The following is a 20,255-nucleotide window of genomic DNA, read 5'->3' on the forward strand; positions in this document are numbered from 1 at the left end:
GTTGACTGGAAGGACAAGTGTTTTTTTCTTAGTGAAAGAGGGGTTCAAAAAGAACAATGGCTGTGGATGCCGTTTGTAAATTATAAAGCAGCTTCTTACATGTGTAGTATAGAGACAAAGTGCTGATAGTGAAGGCTTGTTTGGTTTGTTCAAAAAACAGTGTAAGCCTGTAGACATTAACACAAATGTTGAACTTTTTAGTTTTCATAGACTGAGTTGCAACTTCAAGGTCATTGTAAACTGAGCACAATATTGTTTTAAAAAATTAGACTCAGATTAAGATCAGCTATTTGAAAATAATAGTGTTATATACAAAGGCCATTCTCATATTATTACTTCAGTGATTTTATAAAAAAGTACATAAGTGGATCTTTTTACAGCCGCCCTACTCCACTTCAGAACGGTATGATAACAACCTTCATCTTCACTTTATACAGCCCTCTTCAAAATGGTGTTATAAGGTGTTTTTGCCTCCAATAAAACTACTATAAATAAAAGTCAGTGACGTCAACATAAAAGCTAGACGTGAAATAAATTCACACTGACATTGATTTCACCCACCTAAGCCCTTCTGATTGATTGCTCCAAAAGAAAGGCACAGGGATGGTGAATTACAAGCCTTTGTGCCAAGTGTGTGTTTACTGGTTGATGTTTTTTAAAGGCCGTGAGAAATTCATAAAATTGAACAGTTGTCCTTTTTTTAATGGTAGAAAAGCGAGAAATACAAATTAGGAGAGAGGCAAAGGACATCATCAAATTTTAATATCCTAATAAATGGCTCTGGGGTAATTTCAAAATTGATTTACATCGATTGATTTCTCAATAATTTTTATCCCATGTGAGATAGATCACAATCTAAGGTCGTTAGGCCTGTTAAATTTAGCTGTTACAAAACTTTGATTAAAAACAAGATGCAGTCAAACCTTTGGGGAGCTTGCACCACATTTGACAGCTGTCCTATCGTATTTGTAGCTGTGTCCCGAGTGCTGCACGTAAAAATATATTATTATTAGAAGTAGTAGTACTACTAATTAGTAGTAGTAGGTCTGGCCTTATGCTTATTTGCATTATCCATACTTTGTATGTGTTTTTAGAGAGAAAACTGTTTATCCCACAAAATGTTAGAAAATTGTAGCCCTATTTAGTCTGACAGACACTTCAAAACTAAAAAGTATGAATTAATTTTCACAGGTCAAGGAAATCAGCAAAGCAGCAAGTTGTCAGAATTTAGAATCTAGATTAAGTAACACTAAACACGCTGTTGAAAAATAGTATAAATAATAAATATTTTAAATATTTGACTAATGTTATTACTTTGTTACAATTACTAATCAAATTGTTTCAGTTGTGTTACATTTAACCAATTTTTGGGCAACTGCAAACCATCTCTGGACTATCTGTTTTTTACCTTACACTTAACATCCTATTCAGCCTCCCAGCCCAGCTGAAAATGTTTAATAGTATTAGCACAACCGACTGCCAAACAATACAACAACCACTGAGCAGGATTACAGTGCATACCACTTTTACCACTGCACACAAACAGCCCGGTCCACACACAGCGTGAGCAGCCAGGCCAACAGTGTACATTTCCTCCAATCGGCCCCAAAATACAGACAGATAATAGGCCGTGGTGATTTGAGCTGAAAGCCTTCCAACAGTTCCATATTTAGGCAGAGTAAGACATCTATCTCTGGAGGGCTATTCTAGCTGAGGCCATAGGAGCAATGAGTCGGTGAATGCCCTTAGATCTGACAGCCAGTCATCTGCTAGTGGTTTTCCCCTTTCCCAAGCATATATCTAATCAGATAGCAAAGTAACTGTGTAGTCATCTTGCACGGCCTAAACCTCTAATAGGGCTGAATGATGATGGAGGCGAGTTTCACACATTAGGAGAGGTGAACTGAGCTGATAGTTCCAGTCGACGGCGGGAAATGTCGGGAGCTTGGGTTATTCTTTGAGGGAAGGAAAGGATGTGTTACCACATAACCGACTGCTTTTTGTGGTTGAGTAAAACGGGCAAGGATCTGGCCTCATTATTTCAATACAGGAGAGAGATGTCATCTAGCGCACTAGCGCAGGAAAGGGCTTTTGAATTAGGTTAAACTCGGCACACAAAGTGGGGCTGAGACTAGGAATTTGATCATCATCGCATTAGGAAATAGTGCAGTGAAATTCTACAGCTCTGCCTCCATTAAAACTAAATATTGCTACTGTGACATAACATTTTTTCTAAGCTTAAGCAACAAGAGTGGGTGAATGTATTCATCCAGTAAGGCTTGTTTCTGTGAGCACAAGAAACACCACCTTCTGTTTATCTCCAAGGCTCTGTGACACCAACCTTTACCTTGCTGTGCATAAATAAACTAAATACAGGACCTAATCCCAAGAAGTGCAAATTCTTTAGGAAGCACTTGTTAAAATAGTTCTGTGCAAATCAGCCCTTGGGTTCCATGGTGCCACTAAACAGAATTAATTGCACAAGCGTTGAACTTAGACTTTCTAATAACCCCTAGGAAACAAGACTTCAGTAATGAGCACAGTCACACTTTGTACAGGAGCGTTTTTTGGACCTGCTTGTCTTAATATCCGTGTGTGTATATGTGTCTGTTAATGTCTGTCTGAAATGGATCCTGTTGTCTGCCAACATTTATTTTTATTGTCTGCAGACTTTGACGCAAGCTCAAGATATTTAGCATATTATCCCTAATTAAAAAATACAGGCTACTTTCCATAGCAGGATCATGTATTGTCATTGGAGCCATCCAAATCTAAACCAAATATTGTGTTACATGAACAGCGCCAAACAAAGAAAGTCAAGCCTCGTTCAATCAAGCTGAACAATCCAAATTAGCACAACCATCCTAATTTGTGCCCTATTCTCCCCATTGTCTTTTATATGCATCATAACAAATGAAATGAATCAGTCACCTAATTAAAGGAGCACAGATAGACCAACAGTCAGCAGATTATCTCATTGCTGCTGTTGCACATCATATAGCTTCAGGTGCTTTAACAACACCAGTGCTTGGTGGTTGTCACTACTGAGCCTGACCCAAGATGCTCTTTGACAGACTTTGCATTCACAGTGTGATGGCTGACAAACATCCCATGGCTCTCTCTGGAGAGGTTATCTGAACCTGTCAGAAAAGCAAACCAAAAACATGCACAGTTGTTGCTGTAAGTGTGGACAGGAAAACACAAATACTACTGAGGCTCTGTGTGTCTCCAATGTTTAAAACAGGCAAAAGACTTGTAAGGACTACAGGCTTTGGATGACAAAATACAAAAATTTCAAAATCTACATACTTTAACTTATCAAAGCAAATTGTCAAACCATGGGACTGAAGGATCATTTAGACACAAACAGATGCACTGATGACAGATGATTTCGATGTATTCATCCTATCCACAAACATAATAAACTCCAGGCCTGTGTTTTAACAGATGCTGCCAAAATGGCAGTCAAACAAATCTATGGAAATTTTTGCCCAAAAACATATAAAGATAACTTCCTACATCCCCCCTCCCATCCTCACCCCATTTGTGGGCTCCTTGAAGACACTTTTCTTAGCTGCAGCACTGACAGATGACTCAACATATTGTCAACCACTCCAAACTATAGAGCCTACATCCACCCTTAATGTCATACTGAACATCTACACAAAGACTTTGCCCACAATATCCTTGCTGAGAGCCATTTGGATGCTCAGTGAAGTGATTCAGAAGGACCAGTCTACAGCCAGCCAAGCAGACACAGACTGCAAATGACTGTTGAGGGGTGCTTTGAAGGCTATCTGACATTATTTGTGAGGCAAAGCACTTGTGATATAGTTTACAGCCAGTACGGAGCCACAAAAAGGACTGGTCCATGTGGCTATTTGCTTTATGTAAGCAGATCCTGCTCGTTACACTGTGCACCTACGGTCACACAAATCTAAAGGAGGCTGTTTGTTTCCATTTAGGTCAAGATCGAAGAACTGTGCAGGCTTCAGGAGTTTTCGGTTGCATATCAAGGTCATTTGCAACCTGGCACGCCTCTTCTGTAAATAAAAAAAACATAGCTTTCACTCATGAATCCGCATGATTGACGGAGCGCACTGGCCTGCTGGATACTAATTTTCCCACACAGTAGCTGGGTTTACTCTGGATTTTGCACTGCGGCTGACAAACCCGCGCTGTCCCAAATAGGCTAACTGCATTCCAGTGTACTCAAATGACAGCCATATAAAACAGGAGAAAAACCCGAGGAGGAGAACAGTTAGTCTATCTGTCATCCATCATGCCAGAGCAAGTGATTTGTCATTGCGCCCCGCAGTGAGGCAGATACACGCGGCTACAGAATAATAATTATGAGTAAACCCTGGCCGAGAAACCGTCATGGGATAATGTGATTGCATTGATTATTCGCCGGAGACGTAATAGGTATCATTGCTTATTATTTCGTCTTAGCGAAATCTCACATCCTAGCGACGCCCATCCAGCCCCGAGCTGCCGAACCATTATCTTTACAAACAGAGGAACTATATTATATTTTACCCCCTGGTCCATTAGAGCCAGTTTCCGCGCCCCCTAAGTACAATGATCGCAGGCCACATTCCCATGGGGATCCGTGAGAACCAAAGTCAGCGCTGCCATGGTCTATAGCTTTCAGTGCAGAAGAGTGACAGAACATGTTGACACGCACCCAAAAGCCAGCGAGGTCTGCAAAAAATTACATCATTTGTGAAGAAATAAGGAGCAGATCCTTACCGTATCACCTGTCGCAACGATATGGGCGCATATATACACATCCAGCGCAGAGAGGAGTCAGGAATAACCTTTTCTGCGCTCTTTCAGATAGTCCCCAAACCGCAGATGTTGGATAGAAAAATATCTTCCCTGTCGATAAATAATGTCACTGATTGGTGCCTCGAGTCCGACTCCGTGATTAGTTCTTGCTGCCGCACAAAAAATAAAAATACAATAAAAACGACGTGGGCAAATTGTACGGAACCAGATGCTGGAAATAAAGCTGAGGGTCTAATAAACCAGCAGCTGCGTGCTTAGTATCCCGATCAGCACTCACACGGGAGGAGGTATAGCGTCCGTCAAAATGCACTAAGTCCAGCGGAGTGCAGGAGGACAGAGGCGTCTCTCTCTGTGTGTCCGTCTGTCTGTATCCCTTCTGCCCTCCCTTCCTTTCTCTGGTTTTATCTAGCCCAGTTCTTGCTTTATGTTCTTACTGACTTCAGCTGAAGTCCACAAGCGCAGAGCGCAGCGGAGCAGAGGACCGTGGTCAACACAGACAGAGAGGGGTCAGAAATGACAAACCAATTTGGAGGTGCGGTGGATGCTCGGTTGATCAAAGCGCAAGCCCGGTGAGAGGAGCGTTGCTTTGCAGGCGGGCGGGGAGCCGGGGGGTGGGTGGATGGCTGCGGAGGGGGTGATGATTCCTGCCCGGGGGATGCGTAGAGAGAAAAAGGGAGAGATGAAGCGGGGTGTCTGGTGGAAAACATGGCACTGGATCTGGCTCCCAAATATCTGGACCTAGGGCTCCACCTGCCGTGTGAAAAGACCTTAACTCCTAGCAAAGATGATTTGTCCCCCCCCCCACACACACACACACACACACACACACACACACACACACACACACCGCACACAAACACACACTGGATATGATTGTAATTTAAGATGCTCCACCTGAGTGTTGTTGTTTGTTGTTAGACATGACTAGGCCCACTGTCAGTGATAGCTCCATTCAGTGTCGCGCATACTCAGCTTAAAAAAAGAGGATAAAGGTGAAATCACTATCCTCATTTAGACCAGCCCACTCACCGACTTGCAGTGTGGGAATAATAGAAAGCCATAAATAAAAGGTGGGCGGTTTATAACAGTTTAGCCTAAAGCGGTTTGCCCGATGGGGGTCTTCTGGCCAATTGGATTGAAATATTGTATTTTTTTTTAAATCCAATCAGAAGGCTAAATAAAAATAGCGATAATTGGAAAAACGCATAAATCAAAATAAATAAAATCAGAGTGCGTTTCTTTTCTATCTACAGTGCTGAACTTGACATTTTAGTATCAATTTACGCTCATAAGTGGTTTCACAAATATTTTTTCATATCCGGGCATTGGGGGCAGGGACTGTCTGGGCAGAGTACCCCACTGAAATGCATTACAGGATTACCTTAGGCTAGTTCAGTTTCATTAAGGATGAGCCCTCTGTGGCTGAGGATCAGAGGGTGACATGCGCACTGCACGGAGCTCTCAAGCCGCGGACACAACGCCTGGAAAAGAAAGCGCTCATCTCGCTTCTTGATATCTTGCCGTCTGTGAATAAGCTGTAATGACTTGTCCCATCAGGAAAGTGTCATTGTTGGTATTCGGAACAGGTACATTTCCCCTGCGGGCTGGTGGATGTGCTGTTGTTGAGGCTCAGTGGGGACCTGTTGATAGTCCACCGGCGCTGCAATGGAGGTGAGAAGATGCTTTCTGCAACCAGCCTTTCAGTTCGGTCCATGATGTCCATCTGTTAGTCACAGTATAGGTTTAATGTGCCCGCATCGTGTTCAAAGAAACTGTTTTAAAGATTGAAAATCAGATCAGATGATAATGGGCCTGAGGAATCACTGCATATATTTCAGATTTATTTAATCTTAAGAAGTCAGTATCGCCTTTCTATCAACAGGTCAACGATATGGAATTCATTAGGATGCTGTGAAGGGCACACGAGCGGGCCTGCTGTTAGACCCATCGTGCCTGTCAATGATCTCTAATTAAATTTCAAATGAGGCGTTGTCATTTCCAGACCATCTTTTTGCAAATCAAATCACGTCATTGGTATCATCCTTTGAAGCTATACAGGCTTCCCCCCCTCAAGTCAAAATGGTCGGGAGGCCATGTGTCGCTGTTAATTACCGTCACTGGCTGATAAAGCCTTTTGGAGAAGATTTAAATCCTGCTAAAGAGCATTAGTTGACAAGCAAGGTGATTTCAAACAGGCCCTGGAAGAGTGGATGTCGAGGTAAAATGATACATGCTGCTGAACAGATGTACAATAGACAGACAGACAGACATAAATTGTTTGCACAGGAGGAGGGAGAGACTAGTTGTAGCCTTCACGTTTTTTCTGCCACAGTTGTAATAAAGTGTGGTACAAAAAGTGGAGAAACCTCACTCTGGCATTTTTATGCCACAAACATACCGTCAACTTGCAAAAATACTTGGTCACAGAAATGAACATATTCTATATTGTATGTCTGGTCAAGGCTTTGTTAAAGCACAAAACATTATTTTGTTTTTAAATGTTTTATTTTTATGTTATTTGTTTTGCAGTTGCCAAACAGTGAAGAATGACATCTAACTAAGACAAGAAGTCACAAAACAACAATTCATCTGAGCAATCTGTCAGGGTATGATGGAAATCATGGGTAAGTGTCTTCATTGTCTGCAGATAGACTGTGGAACATTGTTTAACCTCACTAAGAGTCCCCACCACTGCCTACGACAGAGGCTTACAATTAAGGTGTCAGACACGGCTGCAACAGCCACACAGGAGGCAATGGTTATGTGTGCAGGTGGCAGAGGACTCACAGTCTGGTCGGTAGTCAAAACTTTGCAGTAAAGAGTTTACAGGGCCTTAACCTTATGCCATATACAATTACTGCAACTGTGGCTTGTGCTCATTAGCTGCGGCTTCACTAAATAAACAAGGGCAATATGACCTGACACGGCACTTGAGCTTTTTACTTTTGGTTTTCAGTGTTGCAGAAAGGAGGCACCATGCTTTAGTGCTGTATATTCATGTTTCTGGATTAGGAGTTTGGTCACAAGTAAATTAAAATTTACAGTTTGAAATGTAATATTTTTTCGCGCAACTTAAGAAGGAAGGAATGTGACACAGCATTTGAAACACTTTGGAAATGGAACGACTCATAGCAGCCAGGGTTCAGGCTGTCAGGTTCTGTCCACTCAAACCTCCAAAAGACAAATATTTTTAGGAGTTGTCACAAAGTGGATCAGTGCTGACAGAGGATGTGATTCAAACACAATTTCTTACCTATTAACTTTTTGTTATTAGCTTTTTATCAAAAGTCTATACTTATGTCAAGGTCTCTTGTAGCTGATATGAAAAACTATTGCTGAAACTAACAGGAGAAGGCCTGTTCCTGAATGACACAAAATATCTACACATACAATTTCTCCACAGATACGCAGTGTGCCTTGGAGGCTGTCGAGAGACTGCAAGCCAAACTGAAAGAGAGAGGAGAGGCCCCCACACAAGAGAAGCTCTCGCTCCTAAAGACTGTCCTGCAAAGCCCCCTGTTCCATCATATACTCAGCTTACAGCAAGCTCAGTGGAAGCCGCCGGTGAAGGTACAGAGTGAGCATGAGTGTGTGGGGGCGTTTGGTGTATATTGAATGGTGGCAAAGGAGCCGGAATCATTCCCAAAATACTGAATGCAGGAACCAAACTGGATGAGTAATCAGCTTACCTAAGCTTACGACTAAAGCCCCAAGAAAGAGAGAGAGGGAGGGAGAGAGAGGAAGGAAGAAATGGTTATATATCATGTCAAGGAGTTTGCCGAAGTCATTTGTCATAAGTTTTAAGTTTGTATGTGTTAGATGTGGTTCATAGCACATTGCACATGTTTTTGTGTAGGACACCATCAAAGCATTACACTTATTGGTCAGGGGTAAGCATCATGGCTTGGTAATTGCCTTTTGTGGCGTGCTGTAATAGGCTAACCTTATAAGCCCTGCAGACTACACACACAAGCTTTATTACATTAACGTCGAAGCATGATGCTGTAGCCATTTAGCATCTCAGCATTCCAGGAAACACGGCACTGGTGTGTGTCAAAAGTTGCCGGATTTATATTCAGAAACAGTTCGTACTAGTGGAAGTATAAAAACATATAGGTTATGCATATTAATACTATTTTGATGGTGTTCTTTTCATCTGCTGCTTTTTCAACAGGTTCCAACACAGCATAGAGTAGAATAGCTTACAGATTAGAAATGAGCATCTACTGAACCTTTAGACACTGAAACAGGAAACCTAAAAGACCAAATGAGGACAGTTTTGTGGTTGTATGGTGTTAAATAGAAGCCTTGATCTAAGATCCTAGTGTCCCTGCTCTCCTAACTTTTCTCTCTCTGTTCCATTTTAAAACCTGGCTCTCTGTAATTTTTTTTTCTTGTGGCTGACACACATTAACTCCCCCTCCCCGCTCTATCACACATCTTTCTTCATTGTCTCACAATGTCCTCCTTTGCCAACTTCTTTGTCCTTTCTATTTCCCTCCATCACTATCTCTCCCTTATCCAATTCCTCTGTCTCCATATCTCCTTACTTCACTTAATGTGTCCACCTCTCTAACAATCCCTTTCCCCATCTCTTTATGCCTCTTGCTCATTTTCCCCACAATCTTTCTTTCTCCCTCCCCTTGTGCCCTTCAATCCTTCTCTCATTTGTCAATTACGTCTCTCCCTGTCCAATCCAATTCATCGCTCTTTCTTGCACTTTACACTTTCATGCCTTTCTTCCCATGTATTTGTTATGCCACCAGAGGAAGGGCGTTTCAAAATCTGTGTCCATGAATTGTGGCCCATGTTTGGGAATGAGTATGGGCCTGAAGGGACTAAGTCACAGTGACTCCTACACATGGGCCATGGAAAACCAAAGGCCCAGCACTGCCAGGGATGGCAGTGTCTGTTCTGGGGGCTCGCAGGATCTGTCCTTGTCAGACATCTACTCAGACAACTGCATTCATACTGAATCACAGGTACACTATGTAAAATATCCATCATAAATGAAATATAATATTGCAATGCTACAACCTTTTTTCTTTCAATTGTAAAATGACACACTTGAGAATATTATTTTACATTATTAAGCTTTAGGATATCACTTTCTTTGAGGGATTCAGCTGTATGAGGCTGCTCAGCTAACTTGATGTCATTTCAGGTTTGCTTTTGTTTTACACGTGACATTTATTTTTTAGTATTGCACTCCTCCTCGAATCTGTCGCACAATGTCGATGGGGAGAAACCTGTCTGCTATTGCCCATGAGGTAAAGTAATCTTACATGTGAGGTGTTACTGTAGACCTAAATGTGTGTGTGTGTGTGTGTGTGTGTGTGTACGCGTGTTAGTGGAACCAGATAAACAATGGAATCCGACACATTTAGCGCTTTAACCCGTTAATTCACTTTCACTTGTTTTTCACAAGTTTAATTAGAATAGCTTTGCTCCCCCCTCCTCTCTGTTTAACTCCATCTTGGTCTAACATCTGCCATGCCAGAGGCGTCATGTGGAGATGATAGAGCTGAACAATGATGGAAAGGGGCTTGGCTTTGGGATAATAGGAGGGCGGAGCACTGGAGTCATGGTCAAGACCATCCTTCCTGGAGGAGCAGCTGGACGGGTAATGTCAATTCAGCTAATCAAAGAGCTGCATTTTAAATAAAGGGATAGTTCGACATTTTTTAAGTCTTTTCGTTCACAATTTTTTTATCAAATTTATGCCACGAGATATAAAATAAATAAAATAAAATAAGAGCAGTACTACTGTCATATATGTTTTTTATATGTACAACTACACCCAGGAGTCAGCTTAGCCATTAGACTTAAAGTAGGAGGAAACGTGTTGTGTGGCTCTACAGTAACTAAGGGACTTAGACAGGAAACTCATAAACTAAGCGAACTGTTATCTATAGGCTGCAATTCCATGTTTAATGAACAGAGTGCTATAATTTTTCTCATCTAACTCTCAACAAGAATGCCTAAGTGTGTTATCCAGAATGACCAGATATTTCTTTATTTCATGAAAGAAATCTTTAATAAAACAGTGAATCTTGATGCTGAACTTAGTTGAGGTTTTTGATGATGCTTATTATGATTATTTCCAGGATAAGCGTTTGCGTAGCGGTGATCAAATACTGCGCATCGGGGATACAGATCTTGCCGGCATGAACAGCGAGCAAGTGGCACAGGTGAGGTAGCATTTGTAGAGACAATTTACACAGTGTTTTTTCTTCCCACTGTGACTCTCTTCAAGCCCAGCCATTCGGGACTCTCTCGTCCACTTATTGGTGACATTTCCATTTCATTCCACAGAGAAACTCAGAAAAGACATACACACCTTAACAGCTACTCTTCATCCTCCAGAGTCTTTTCAATAATGCAAAAATCTCCACCAGTTTGTTTGAATGAATGAACGAATGAATAGGCTTATAGTTCCCCTTCTGCCCATTGGCAGAAAAACAGCAACTGCAAGTGTCACTGCAACAGCTTCCAGTGGGTATTTTTTGCTCTCTAGCCTCAGGAGGCAGTACTTGGATGTGAGTCCGGAAGTTAGATTTTTGCCTTATCAGACGTCTAATTAAACATATTCATAAACATGTTTCTGGTTGTGCTAAAGAAAAGAATTCAAGGAGTAAGTCTAGTTAGAAAATATCATGTGTGGATAATCTATCCACATGCTTGTCCAAGCACCATACAGTCACTTCCCTAAGCTTTTCTATGGATCAAGTGGTCTAACCCATTGTATGCCATACTGACTTTCCAGAATGCCTACTTCATAACAGATTTTATTTTTATTTTTATTTTTTATTATAATTCATTGTCACACACATCACTTTTCATCTTTTCACAAATGACTTACTGGTCCAGGTGTTGCGAAATGCTGGTAGCAAGGTGAAACTACTTATTGCCAGGGATCTTACAAAGGACAACCACTTGTCCTCTCCTGTCATCAACCAGGACAGCTTGGATGCCAAGGTATGTGAAATTGTGTTTAAGTGTATGTGTGTGTCTAATGAGGCGAACTTTTCATAAAAAACGATTGACTCATTAGTGACAACAAATCTGTCACACAGTATTCTGTAAACCCAAAAGAGGACTATTCTTTCTGTGCTCTGTTTCAGCTCAATGACTTGAATGATGACTATGAGTTCATTGTGCAGTTCACTAAAAACAGCCGGGGTTTGGGATTCACCATTTCTAGCTACATAGGAGATCTGAACTCAGGTAACAAAATCTGTGAAGTATTAGCATTATTTAAAACTATGTTAAAAAAATTAGGAAAATAATATAATCATGCTTATTATCTCCTTAATACGAGACATAATTGGTGATAATTGATATTGCTATGAGTTTAGAGCTCTATTTACAAAAGGTTTTGTCTTCTCAGTCTACAGTGCCGGAGTGATAGTGAAGAGCATAGTAAAGGGAAGCACTGTCGATCAAGATGGACGCATTCACATTGGAGACATCGTTCTATCTGTGAGTCGCACTAAAAACAACAGATGGCTTTTTGTTTAAACTGTGCTTGCTAAAGACAAATATCTTGTTGTCTTAAATATATTCTCGGCTGAATCTTAACGATTTCAGCATGTTGAATTCTGCACAGTATGCAACTTTTAGTAGTTCCATACAAACCAATTAGGGTCTGTTTTAGCTGATGAAGGAGAATTCTTCTAGTTTTACTTTTACCCTGTCTACCTCTTCATCATTGCTTGTTTTTTACCTATTTTCTCCATCTTGCTCTCTCTATTTTATTTTTTATTACTATTGATTTCTTTTACTTTCCCATTTATTTCATCAGCACTTGCCATACATCAATAAATCTAATCACGAAACACTTTGCTGTAGTATCATCCAAGCAGCTTCATCATGTCTCGTTTCTTTACTCTTTGTGTACATCTCTTGTCTCTCAGGTTGATGGAGTGAGTCTGCAGGGCTGCAGTGAGCAGAGAGCCATGGAGGTGCTGAGGAGAACAGGCACCGTGGTCAGACTGAGGCTGCTGAGAAAGGGCGTCCGTCTGAGTCACATCCTGCCACCGGTTCCTCCCCTGCAACCCCTTCGACACTCCCACAGCTTCCACGAGGGCAATCCATACAGAGTGCGCCTTAACAAGATTCAAGAGACAGGTGCCTGATGTTGGGAGAGGGAACATGTTGGACATGCTGTATCACAAGGGGATCAGCTTTTAAGTAATCCGGTTAAATAATTACAAAATTAAATATTCCATATCTGTTCAAACTAAGCTGTAAGGGAGGGTAGTCTTAAAACAATGTGACAATGTTTTATAATCTTAATTAATATCTTTGAGATACCGACGCAGAAGACGGTATTTTAAAAAGTACCATTATATTCAAATTTTATTCAACTAGGGGTGCGCATTAGAATTTGATTCCAAAGTCTAGTAATCAAGGTATTTAAAGTCGATTATTCAAATAATGAAATAAATCCTGCTGATAGAACAATGGAAAAACAGCTTCATCCATCATAATGAGTGCTCAGTTACGCAGTTGTTGTCCAACTGCGTAAACAACACCACACTTCACTTTATTTTGCTTATTCTGCTGCTGACTATTGCCTGACTGCCCATGCGCTTTATGCGTAACATACAGGGGAACAGTGTTCGCTTCTCTAAGATGTTAAAAAATTAATGTCTCAAAAAAGAACATTGAGGTTTTTGTATTATTAGTGCATAGTATTCAGTTACTCCAAGTTATTTGAATCGATTAGTCATACACATCTCTATATTCAACAGTATCTTTTTGAGCACAATTCATAGCGTACAGCCTTGAGGTGTACAATGATTAAAAAAATTAACCTGATCATCATCGAATAATAAGCTTAACGAATTTAGTAAATAAAAATATGACAAAATTAATTCCTTCACAACATATTGTGTCTAGATTAGATTTGTACTTTTTTTCCTGAATCCTGGTCAACACTTTAGATTGGCATCGTGAGCTTGGCTCAGCAAAATGCCATCACTACTGTCAGTTTGTGCCAGTGTTTATTTCATTTAAATTAGGGAGAACCACCAGAAAACAAAACCCTCCTGAATTAAAGGAATTTGTTACCGTTGTTGCTTTTACCTCTGCCTTGACCTACTTATATTGGTGGCTGTGCCTAATGTGGTGAAACACATTCGATTCATGTTTTCCACCATTTGTTCGTTAGGGGTTTCTGACACGACTTGTAAATCATGCACATCAATTATCGCATCTGATTTGCTGCCAAACCATTTGCAAATTACAGGGGAAGCTCTTCTGTTAAAATGAACTCTTCCTCAAACTTCTCCACTGTGCAAGCTCAACCTCTAGTGTGTTTTTTGTGTTTGTGTATGATGGGGCTCGTGTGCGATGACCACATTTCAGTGCAGATACAAACATGTCATCGTGCAGCTTTATTCTCATCTGGAATATGGCAATTCTTTATCATGGAGGGGAATTATCACAATGAATCGAGGGCAATAAAAAAAAGTCACAGCTCTACTAAGACTAAAACACAGCTTCATTTAGCTGATGATGAACTTGCATGGTGTGATTGCTCTAATAGGTTGCTGTGCATGTTTTGGGATCCTTCTATGTGTCCCTTAAACGTGTGTTCCCCCATGTTTCAGGAATTTGCTCACTGCGTGAAATCTCCCGGCGAGCAGCGTATGCCAATAGACACCCCCGACATGATTCTAGAAACGGTAAGCTCCCCCTTCCGTACTGCACTGCAGTTTGAAAGTGGATCATGGGATCATGGGTCTGATTTGCTGATTGGGCTCAGGGAAACAACTATGTGGCAGCGAAGGCATGCTCTTTGCTGGGACTCTATTTATAGTGCTGTGCAGTCATATGTTTATCCAACTCATTCAGCTCAGTCCAGATGATCTGTCTCTCACCCCACCTGCATATATGACTTTATTTAGACATGGATTTTTGGGCTTGATTAGAGAGCGCAGTCAAATAAACCCTGATTGCTGTGAGGCTTTAATAGATGAACGAAAACATTAGTTTGCCAAGAAATCATAAGACGGTGGGTGTCAGTATGCATGCATGTGTGGTTGGAGTGTGCGTGAATGTGTGTGTGTGTGTGTGTGTGCAGCCTGTGTGAGTGGTTGTGTCAACATCCTGCTTTACCACAAGGAAAATTATGTTGTCTTCTCTCTATAAAATAGTTGTTTTGATGTTTTGTTTTATATAGGATCCTATTTTGTATTGATTCAGTCATCTAGGGCTACGGACTGTGAACTGGGACATGTGTGTGTGTTTATGTGTGTGAGAGAGAGATGAGGGTAATTGCCTTAGTGTTTGTGCACATTTAACAGGTGTGAAACTGACACCAGCTGAAGAGGAAGACCTGAGGAAGAGGTGGCAACATGCAGTTGGACCTCGATATGAAGTTATTGTACGTATCTGTAATGAAGTTAAGCATTTAATTTAACATTTAATTTAAAAACTCTGTTAAAAATATTACTTTGCACATATGTAAATTATTTTTCTTTTTTAAAAGCCCAAAAGCTCTACTTTCATACTACTCTTTCAGGTGTGTCAGCTGGAGCGTTTCAGTGAGACAAGTGGTCTTGGCATCAGTCTCGAGGCTCGGGCAGGACATCACTATTTGTGCTCTGTCTTACCCGAAGGACCGGTTGGTCAAAGTGGCAAGATCTTCACCGGAGACCAGATATTGGAGGTGACTGATTATCATGGTTATCATCTGTGTGGGACTCATTATTTTGCCACGTCTGTGAAATATAAATTGATGACTAACAAAAAAACTCATATTAAGGTTTATACTTAAACTATACAACACAGTTTACTGCTTTGGGTGGTACTTTTCAATGAACACAACACACTTTCAAGTACAGTATGCAACTTTTTCCCTGAAGGCAGCAAAAACAGTCATAAGGAGGTGGTTGTGAATACGTATCGTTGCCTCTGTGCATTTCTGCCTGTACTATAGGGAGAGAGCTTGCCCTCCACCCCCTCCACTGGGCAAGTTCATGCACCCACATGTATCACTGATCATGACAAGCAGTCTGATGATCTTAGACAATTTACAGTAGCTTAGTATGCCATATAGAAAACATTGCAAACTAGCTCTAATCTATTCTGCCTTTGAGTAAGCCAGCATCTGTCTCATGCCTCAACCCGATGATGTCCCTCAGAGCACATTAGCCTAACAAAACCGTTGTTTATCTCTGTTTTTAAATATATCTCACTGAGTTTAGGCACCTCTTCTGGTTTTCACTGAGTTGCTTGGACTTGATGCCACTAATTGCTCCTCTGAAACATCAAAAAATAAAATTCACATTTATTGACAGATTTAGTCATGGACATACTAGAGTTTTAGACAGATCGTATTCATTTTATCACACATATGACATGGGATCCAAGCCTTACCAAGAATTGTATATGTTGACTGAATGTTTGTATAATTATCTGCCTGGCAGGTGAATGGGATGCCTCTCATTGGAGAAACACATAAGGAGGTAGTCAATATTCTAAAGGAGCTGCCAACATGTGCGTGCCTGGTGTGCTCTCGTATTGTACCCCCTTCAGTTCCTGACAGTGATGAGGAAGATGACGATGATGCATGTCTCACCCTCAAAGAGCTGCTGGCTGAGTTCAATGACAAAGTAATAAAGAATTACTTTATCTTTAAAAATATAAAGCGCATTAGATTTTTACACCCACTGACCACTAAGCTCTTCTCTCTTACTATATATAACTCTCATTTTCTGTGTCTTGTCTCTTCTCTCTGCTTGTCCCAGTTGGACCAGGGCTGTGTCATTCCCTGTCCTACAGTTGAGGACATCACGAAGCGTGGTGTGCCCCCCATGTCACCTCCTCTGGCCATGTGGGAAAGAGAGGCTCAGGTGGTCGAGCTGGAGAAAGGAGAGTCAGGACTGGGCTTCAGTATCCTGGACTACCAGGTCAGAGACATGCCCCTGAGTCCTTCCACAAATAGAACAGATGGTAATAGACTGCAGTCTAAGAATATCAGTGTCGAGTTGAATAGGTAGGATACAGAAATGTAGAGTTATGTATTCTACAGGGAGAATTGTTGTATTTTATATATTTGTGTGCTAAGCCATTAAGGCTGGATTAATAATACTAGTAATAATACTAATAATAAAACTAATAATAAAACTAATAATAATAACAATAATAATATTCATTATTATTATTATATTTATATATATATTATCTAAAACTTTCCATAATATCTTCAGTAAACTATCCTCTCCATCCTAGGATCCAGAAGATGCCACTAAAACAGTTCTAGTAATCCGGTCCTTGGTACCAGGAGGTGTAGCAGATCGAGATGGCAGCCTGCTACCTGGTGACCGACTCATGTTTGTTAATGAAACTGACCTGGAAGGCTCTAGCCTGGATTATGCTGTTCACATACTTAAGTCCACCGGCTATGGCCTGGTTCGCATTGGTGTTGCCAAACCTCTGCCGGTATGTGAAGATATTTAAATTAAAGTATTTTATTTAAAAATGATTTGGGGGCATTTTATGCTGTGGATTGATCAATTTAATTCACTCTTTCGTTCAAATGAAAATAAACAAAACAGCAAAGCAAAATGATACAATCCATGCATATACACCTTTATGCAGTTTATGCATACTTTAAAGTTTCTACTGTATTACGTACTTACGTACACAAGCAGCTCAAAACTGAGTACAACGCACCGGATGCACCAGCAACATCAAGACAACTTAGCGTACTGATTGAAAATGTGTAGGTCAATCCAGAGATTATTATACCAAAACTTATCACTCACAAACCCATCTCTTATTTCAGTGTACACACCACAGTGTGTAAATACTTACATAACTAAACACACAGTACGTCTGAGTATTCACTACTCTGTAATACACTAATAAACCTATGGATTCTGTGCAGTGCATTATGATAAATTATGTGATTTATAGTGTGAATAAAAGGTAATGGGATATAAAACATATTCTGGACGACTGAATGCAATCTGAGAACATCACAGCTCAAAATGGGGTTTTTGTCTTAACCTCTAAAGTACCAGGACACCCCTTGATTTTAAATGGTCTCACTTGAGGTGGCTATGGGCCAGCAGGTAGAGCAGCCATCCGCCAATCTCGGTGTTGTTGGTTCGATTTACAGCGCCTTATGTTACACGTCGAAGTGTCCTTGAGGAAGACAATGAACCTCAAATTAGTTGCTCAGAGTGAGTGAAGGCCAGCTGAATAGCAGCTCCCCCATTGGTGTGTGTAATTGGGAATGAAAATGGGTGACTGAGAATCAGTGTGAAGTGCTTTTGATACTGATAAGAGTTATATACAGTAGGTGCAGACCATTTACCTCTTGATTTTATTTTAAACAGTGAATATTTCAATATATGTGAGATGTGTACATTTTGTTTTGGAGTCATAAATATTCATAAAACATAGATGTATACATACATTTACATAAAACTCATAAAAAAATAATGTTTGCTTTTGGCTGACATAGCAAATTTAACACTTTATCAAAATCCTGTATATATTCCCGAATCAAAAGGAAAATCTATGATCATATTTAACATTCCATTTATCCCATGTCTTTTCATGCAAAAAAATGTGTTCTGAAATGCAGTCACTATCTTGGGCTGCAACATACAGTACATGCAACCCATATATTCCAAAGCATACTTAATTTTTTTCCTTTTTTCCAACTTCATGAAATTTTTATCAAACTAACATTAAATAATTTAAAAAAACTATGAATATTTCCACTGATATGCAAGATACTTATGTAAATGTATGTTTTTTTTTTCTTGAGAGAACAGTATTTTTTCTCCTTTTTGTTTTGGATGTTGGCTTAGTAACAAGGAACGGAGAATCCAGTTACAGGCCCCCTGAATTTTTAATGCAGCTGAGAGATGAACACAATGCTCGACCACACTACAGATGGGGAGAGCAGGGAGGAGGAACAGAGGGTGTCTAATTTACAGTCACACACTTTAGCTTTCATTTGAATTTACTCACTTTTTAAGCTCACAGACATTTTTTCCAAACTCTGTAATTAGAATTTTTGTATTTTCCAGCTGGAACTGTGCGGTGGCTTAACGCCCATCTCCGAGAGGAGCACTCGTGCTTCATGTGATGACAATGACAGCCACACTCATGTCAGCCTGTTAGCTGAGGCAGCTGATGCTAACACCAACAGTTGCAACTCTGATGACAACAGCTTCATCCACCCTTGTTACACTACAACGGTATGTTACATTGTAAACCAATTAGCATTAGTCAAAAATTCACAAATATATATTTCGGTACATGTGCAAAGCTTTTGTTGATAGATAAACAATACAACACCAACATATGAATTGTCTAACAAGTTTAAAGAAGAATTGTTTAAAACAGCCTAAAGAATGGACAAATAATGCTCTTCTTTTCTTTTTTTTTCACAGCTCCAGTTTTGTGTTTAGTGTGTGCAGAAAGTAGATCTGGAAGGAATAGATTTGCTATTGTCAAAATCTTGTTGTATAATTGTTGTATAATATTGCATCTAACAGGATTCCTATAAGTGAATATTTGCTCGATGCTGTAGGCTCAGAAGGAAGCATCTATGCGATAACTATAGTTACTCTAACTCTGCAACAGTCTCAATATCTCAACATTGCAGTCCATTGTAAAGGAAGCATTGCTTCTTACTATGAGAACCTCAGATCTGTGGGTAACCATTTTAGCTGCTCAGAGTGTCTGTTCTCTCTGTTCATGTTCTACAGCGGGGAGCTCAGAGCTGGCTGTATCAGTATCACTAGGTTAGGTACAGAGAAAGTGTTCAGTGTCAAAGACTTGTTCCTCCATTGTGGCTGCAGCTCAATCCCATTGAGGCAGCCTTTTGTACTTGCTTCTTTCTTAATTACCAACAATTTATTTTCAATGAAGTGCTTAATGCTTGCACGACATTGGCAACTGCTATTGTAGAAGGACATACAGTTCTACCCTACTGTATGCTTACACACACACACACACACACACACACACACACACACGCGCACACATACACACACACAGACTCAGAGCAGCAAGTGTCAGTGTTCTCATCAAATACAGGCTTGTTGCAAAGGAAGCGTTAGAACTTCAGTGCTGCTTGTAGTTTCTGTGAAAGTTCAAAGAACATCTCCTCACTGCCCTTTTTCTTTTTAAGATGCCTAGGGGGTGGGGGGTATAGCTTTCTGCGTGTCATACATCTCAGAATTACTCCAAAGGCCTTCACCCTGGAGAGTTAATAGTTGCTTGAAATAATTTTTGTGTCACACCAGGCGTGATGTACAGTAGTAGTTTTGGACTCCAGTGTCAAGTTATTTTAAACTATATAAATTACTTTTCTAAAAGTCAAAGTAGTAGCAGTAGTAAACCCTATGGGACATCTGTAGTTGTCCATTATTGCTGCTCCTACACAGTTCTTATATATTTAACAGAGACCATTCTTGACTTTTTTCACT

The 20,255-nt window shown here is 40.4% G+C and overlaps 2 protein-coding genes across 15 annotated transcripts in view; one reads left to right on the forward strand and one right to left on the reverse strand.

Annotated features, from left to right (window-relative positions):
* adgrl3.1 (adhesion G protein-coupled receptor L3.1) overlaps nucleotides 1-5,430 on the reverse strand; it is a 106,451-nt gene extending 101,021 nt beyond the window's left edge. For 12 of the 14 annotated variants that reach the window (XM_067497447.1, XM_067497436.1, XM_067497448.1 and 9 more), the window contains exon 1: nucleotides 4,753-5,426. In XM_067497447.1, the coding sequence (XP_067353548.1) occupies nucleotides 4,753-4,793 (41 nt within the window). In that variant the 5' untranslated portion in view covers nucleotides 4,794-5,426. Of the gene's footprint in view, nucleotides 1-4,752 lie in introns of all 14 variants that reach the window. The other 2 variants (XM_067497450.1, XM_067497449.1) reach the window with 2 other exon arrangements.
* Nucleotides 5,431-6,032: 602 nt separating this feature from the next.
* Nucleotides 6,033-20,255, forward strand: part of si:dkey-92j12.5 (multiple PDZ domain protein) — a 37,593-nt gene continuing 23,370 nt past the window's right edge. The window contains exons 1-18 of the mRNA XM_067499288.1: nucleotides 6,033-6,462; nucleotides 7,321-7,415; nucleotides 8,195-8,361; nucleotides 9,558-9,773; nucleotides 9,993-10,061; nucleotides 10,292-10,414; nucleotides 10,899-10,982; nucleotides 11,662-11,769; nucleotides 11,916-12,018; nucleotides 12,182-12,273; nucleotides 12,708-12,921; nucleotides 14,409-14,483; nucleotides 15,105-15,184; nucleotides 15,323-15,469; nucleotides 16,230-16,415; nucleotides 16,551-16,712; nucleotides 17,035-17,244; nucleotides 18,849-19,019. Of these exons, the coding sequence (XP_067355389.1) occupies nucleotides 7,400-7,415; nucleotides 8,195-8,361; nucleotides 9,558-9,773; nucleotides 9,993-10,061; nucleotides 10,292-10,414; nucleotides 10,899-10,982; nucleotides 11,662-11,769; nucleotides 11,916-12,018; nucleotides 12,182-12,273; nucleotides 12,708-12,921; nucleotides 14,409-14,483; nucleotides 15,105-15,184; nucleotides 15,323-15,469; nucleotides 16,230-16,415; nucleotides 16,551-16,712; nucleotides 17,035-17,244; nucleotides 18,849-19,019 (2,223 nt within the window). The 5' untranslated portion in view covers nucleotides 6,033-6,462; nucleotides 7,321-7,399. The remainder of the gene's footprint in view (nucleotides 6,463-7,320; nucleotides 7,416-8,194; nucleotides 8,362-9,557; nucleotides 9,774-9,992; nucleotides 10,062-10,291; nucleotides 10,415-10,898; nucleotides 10,983-11,661; nucleotides 11,770-11,915; nucleotides 12,019-12,181; nucleotides 12,274-12,707; nucleotides 12,922-14,408; nucleotides 14,484-15,104; nucleotides 15,185-15,322; nucleotides 15,470-16,229; nucleotides 16,416-16,550; nucleotides 16,713-17,034; nucleotides 17,245-18,848; nucleotides 19,020-20,255) is intronic.

Source organism: Channa argus, chromosome 3, assembly GCF_033026475.1.
Source record: "Channa argus isolate prfri chromosome 3, Channa argus male v1.0, whole genome shotgun sequence".
Lineage (NCBI taxonomy): Eukaryota > Metazoa > Chordata > Actinopteri > Anabantiformes > Channidae > Channa > Channa argus.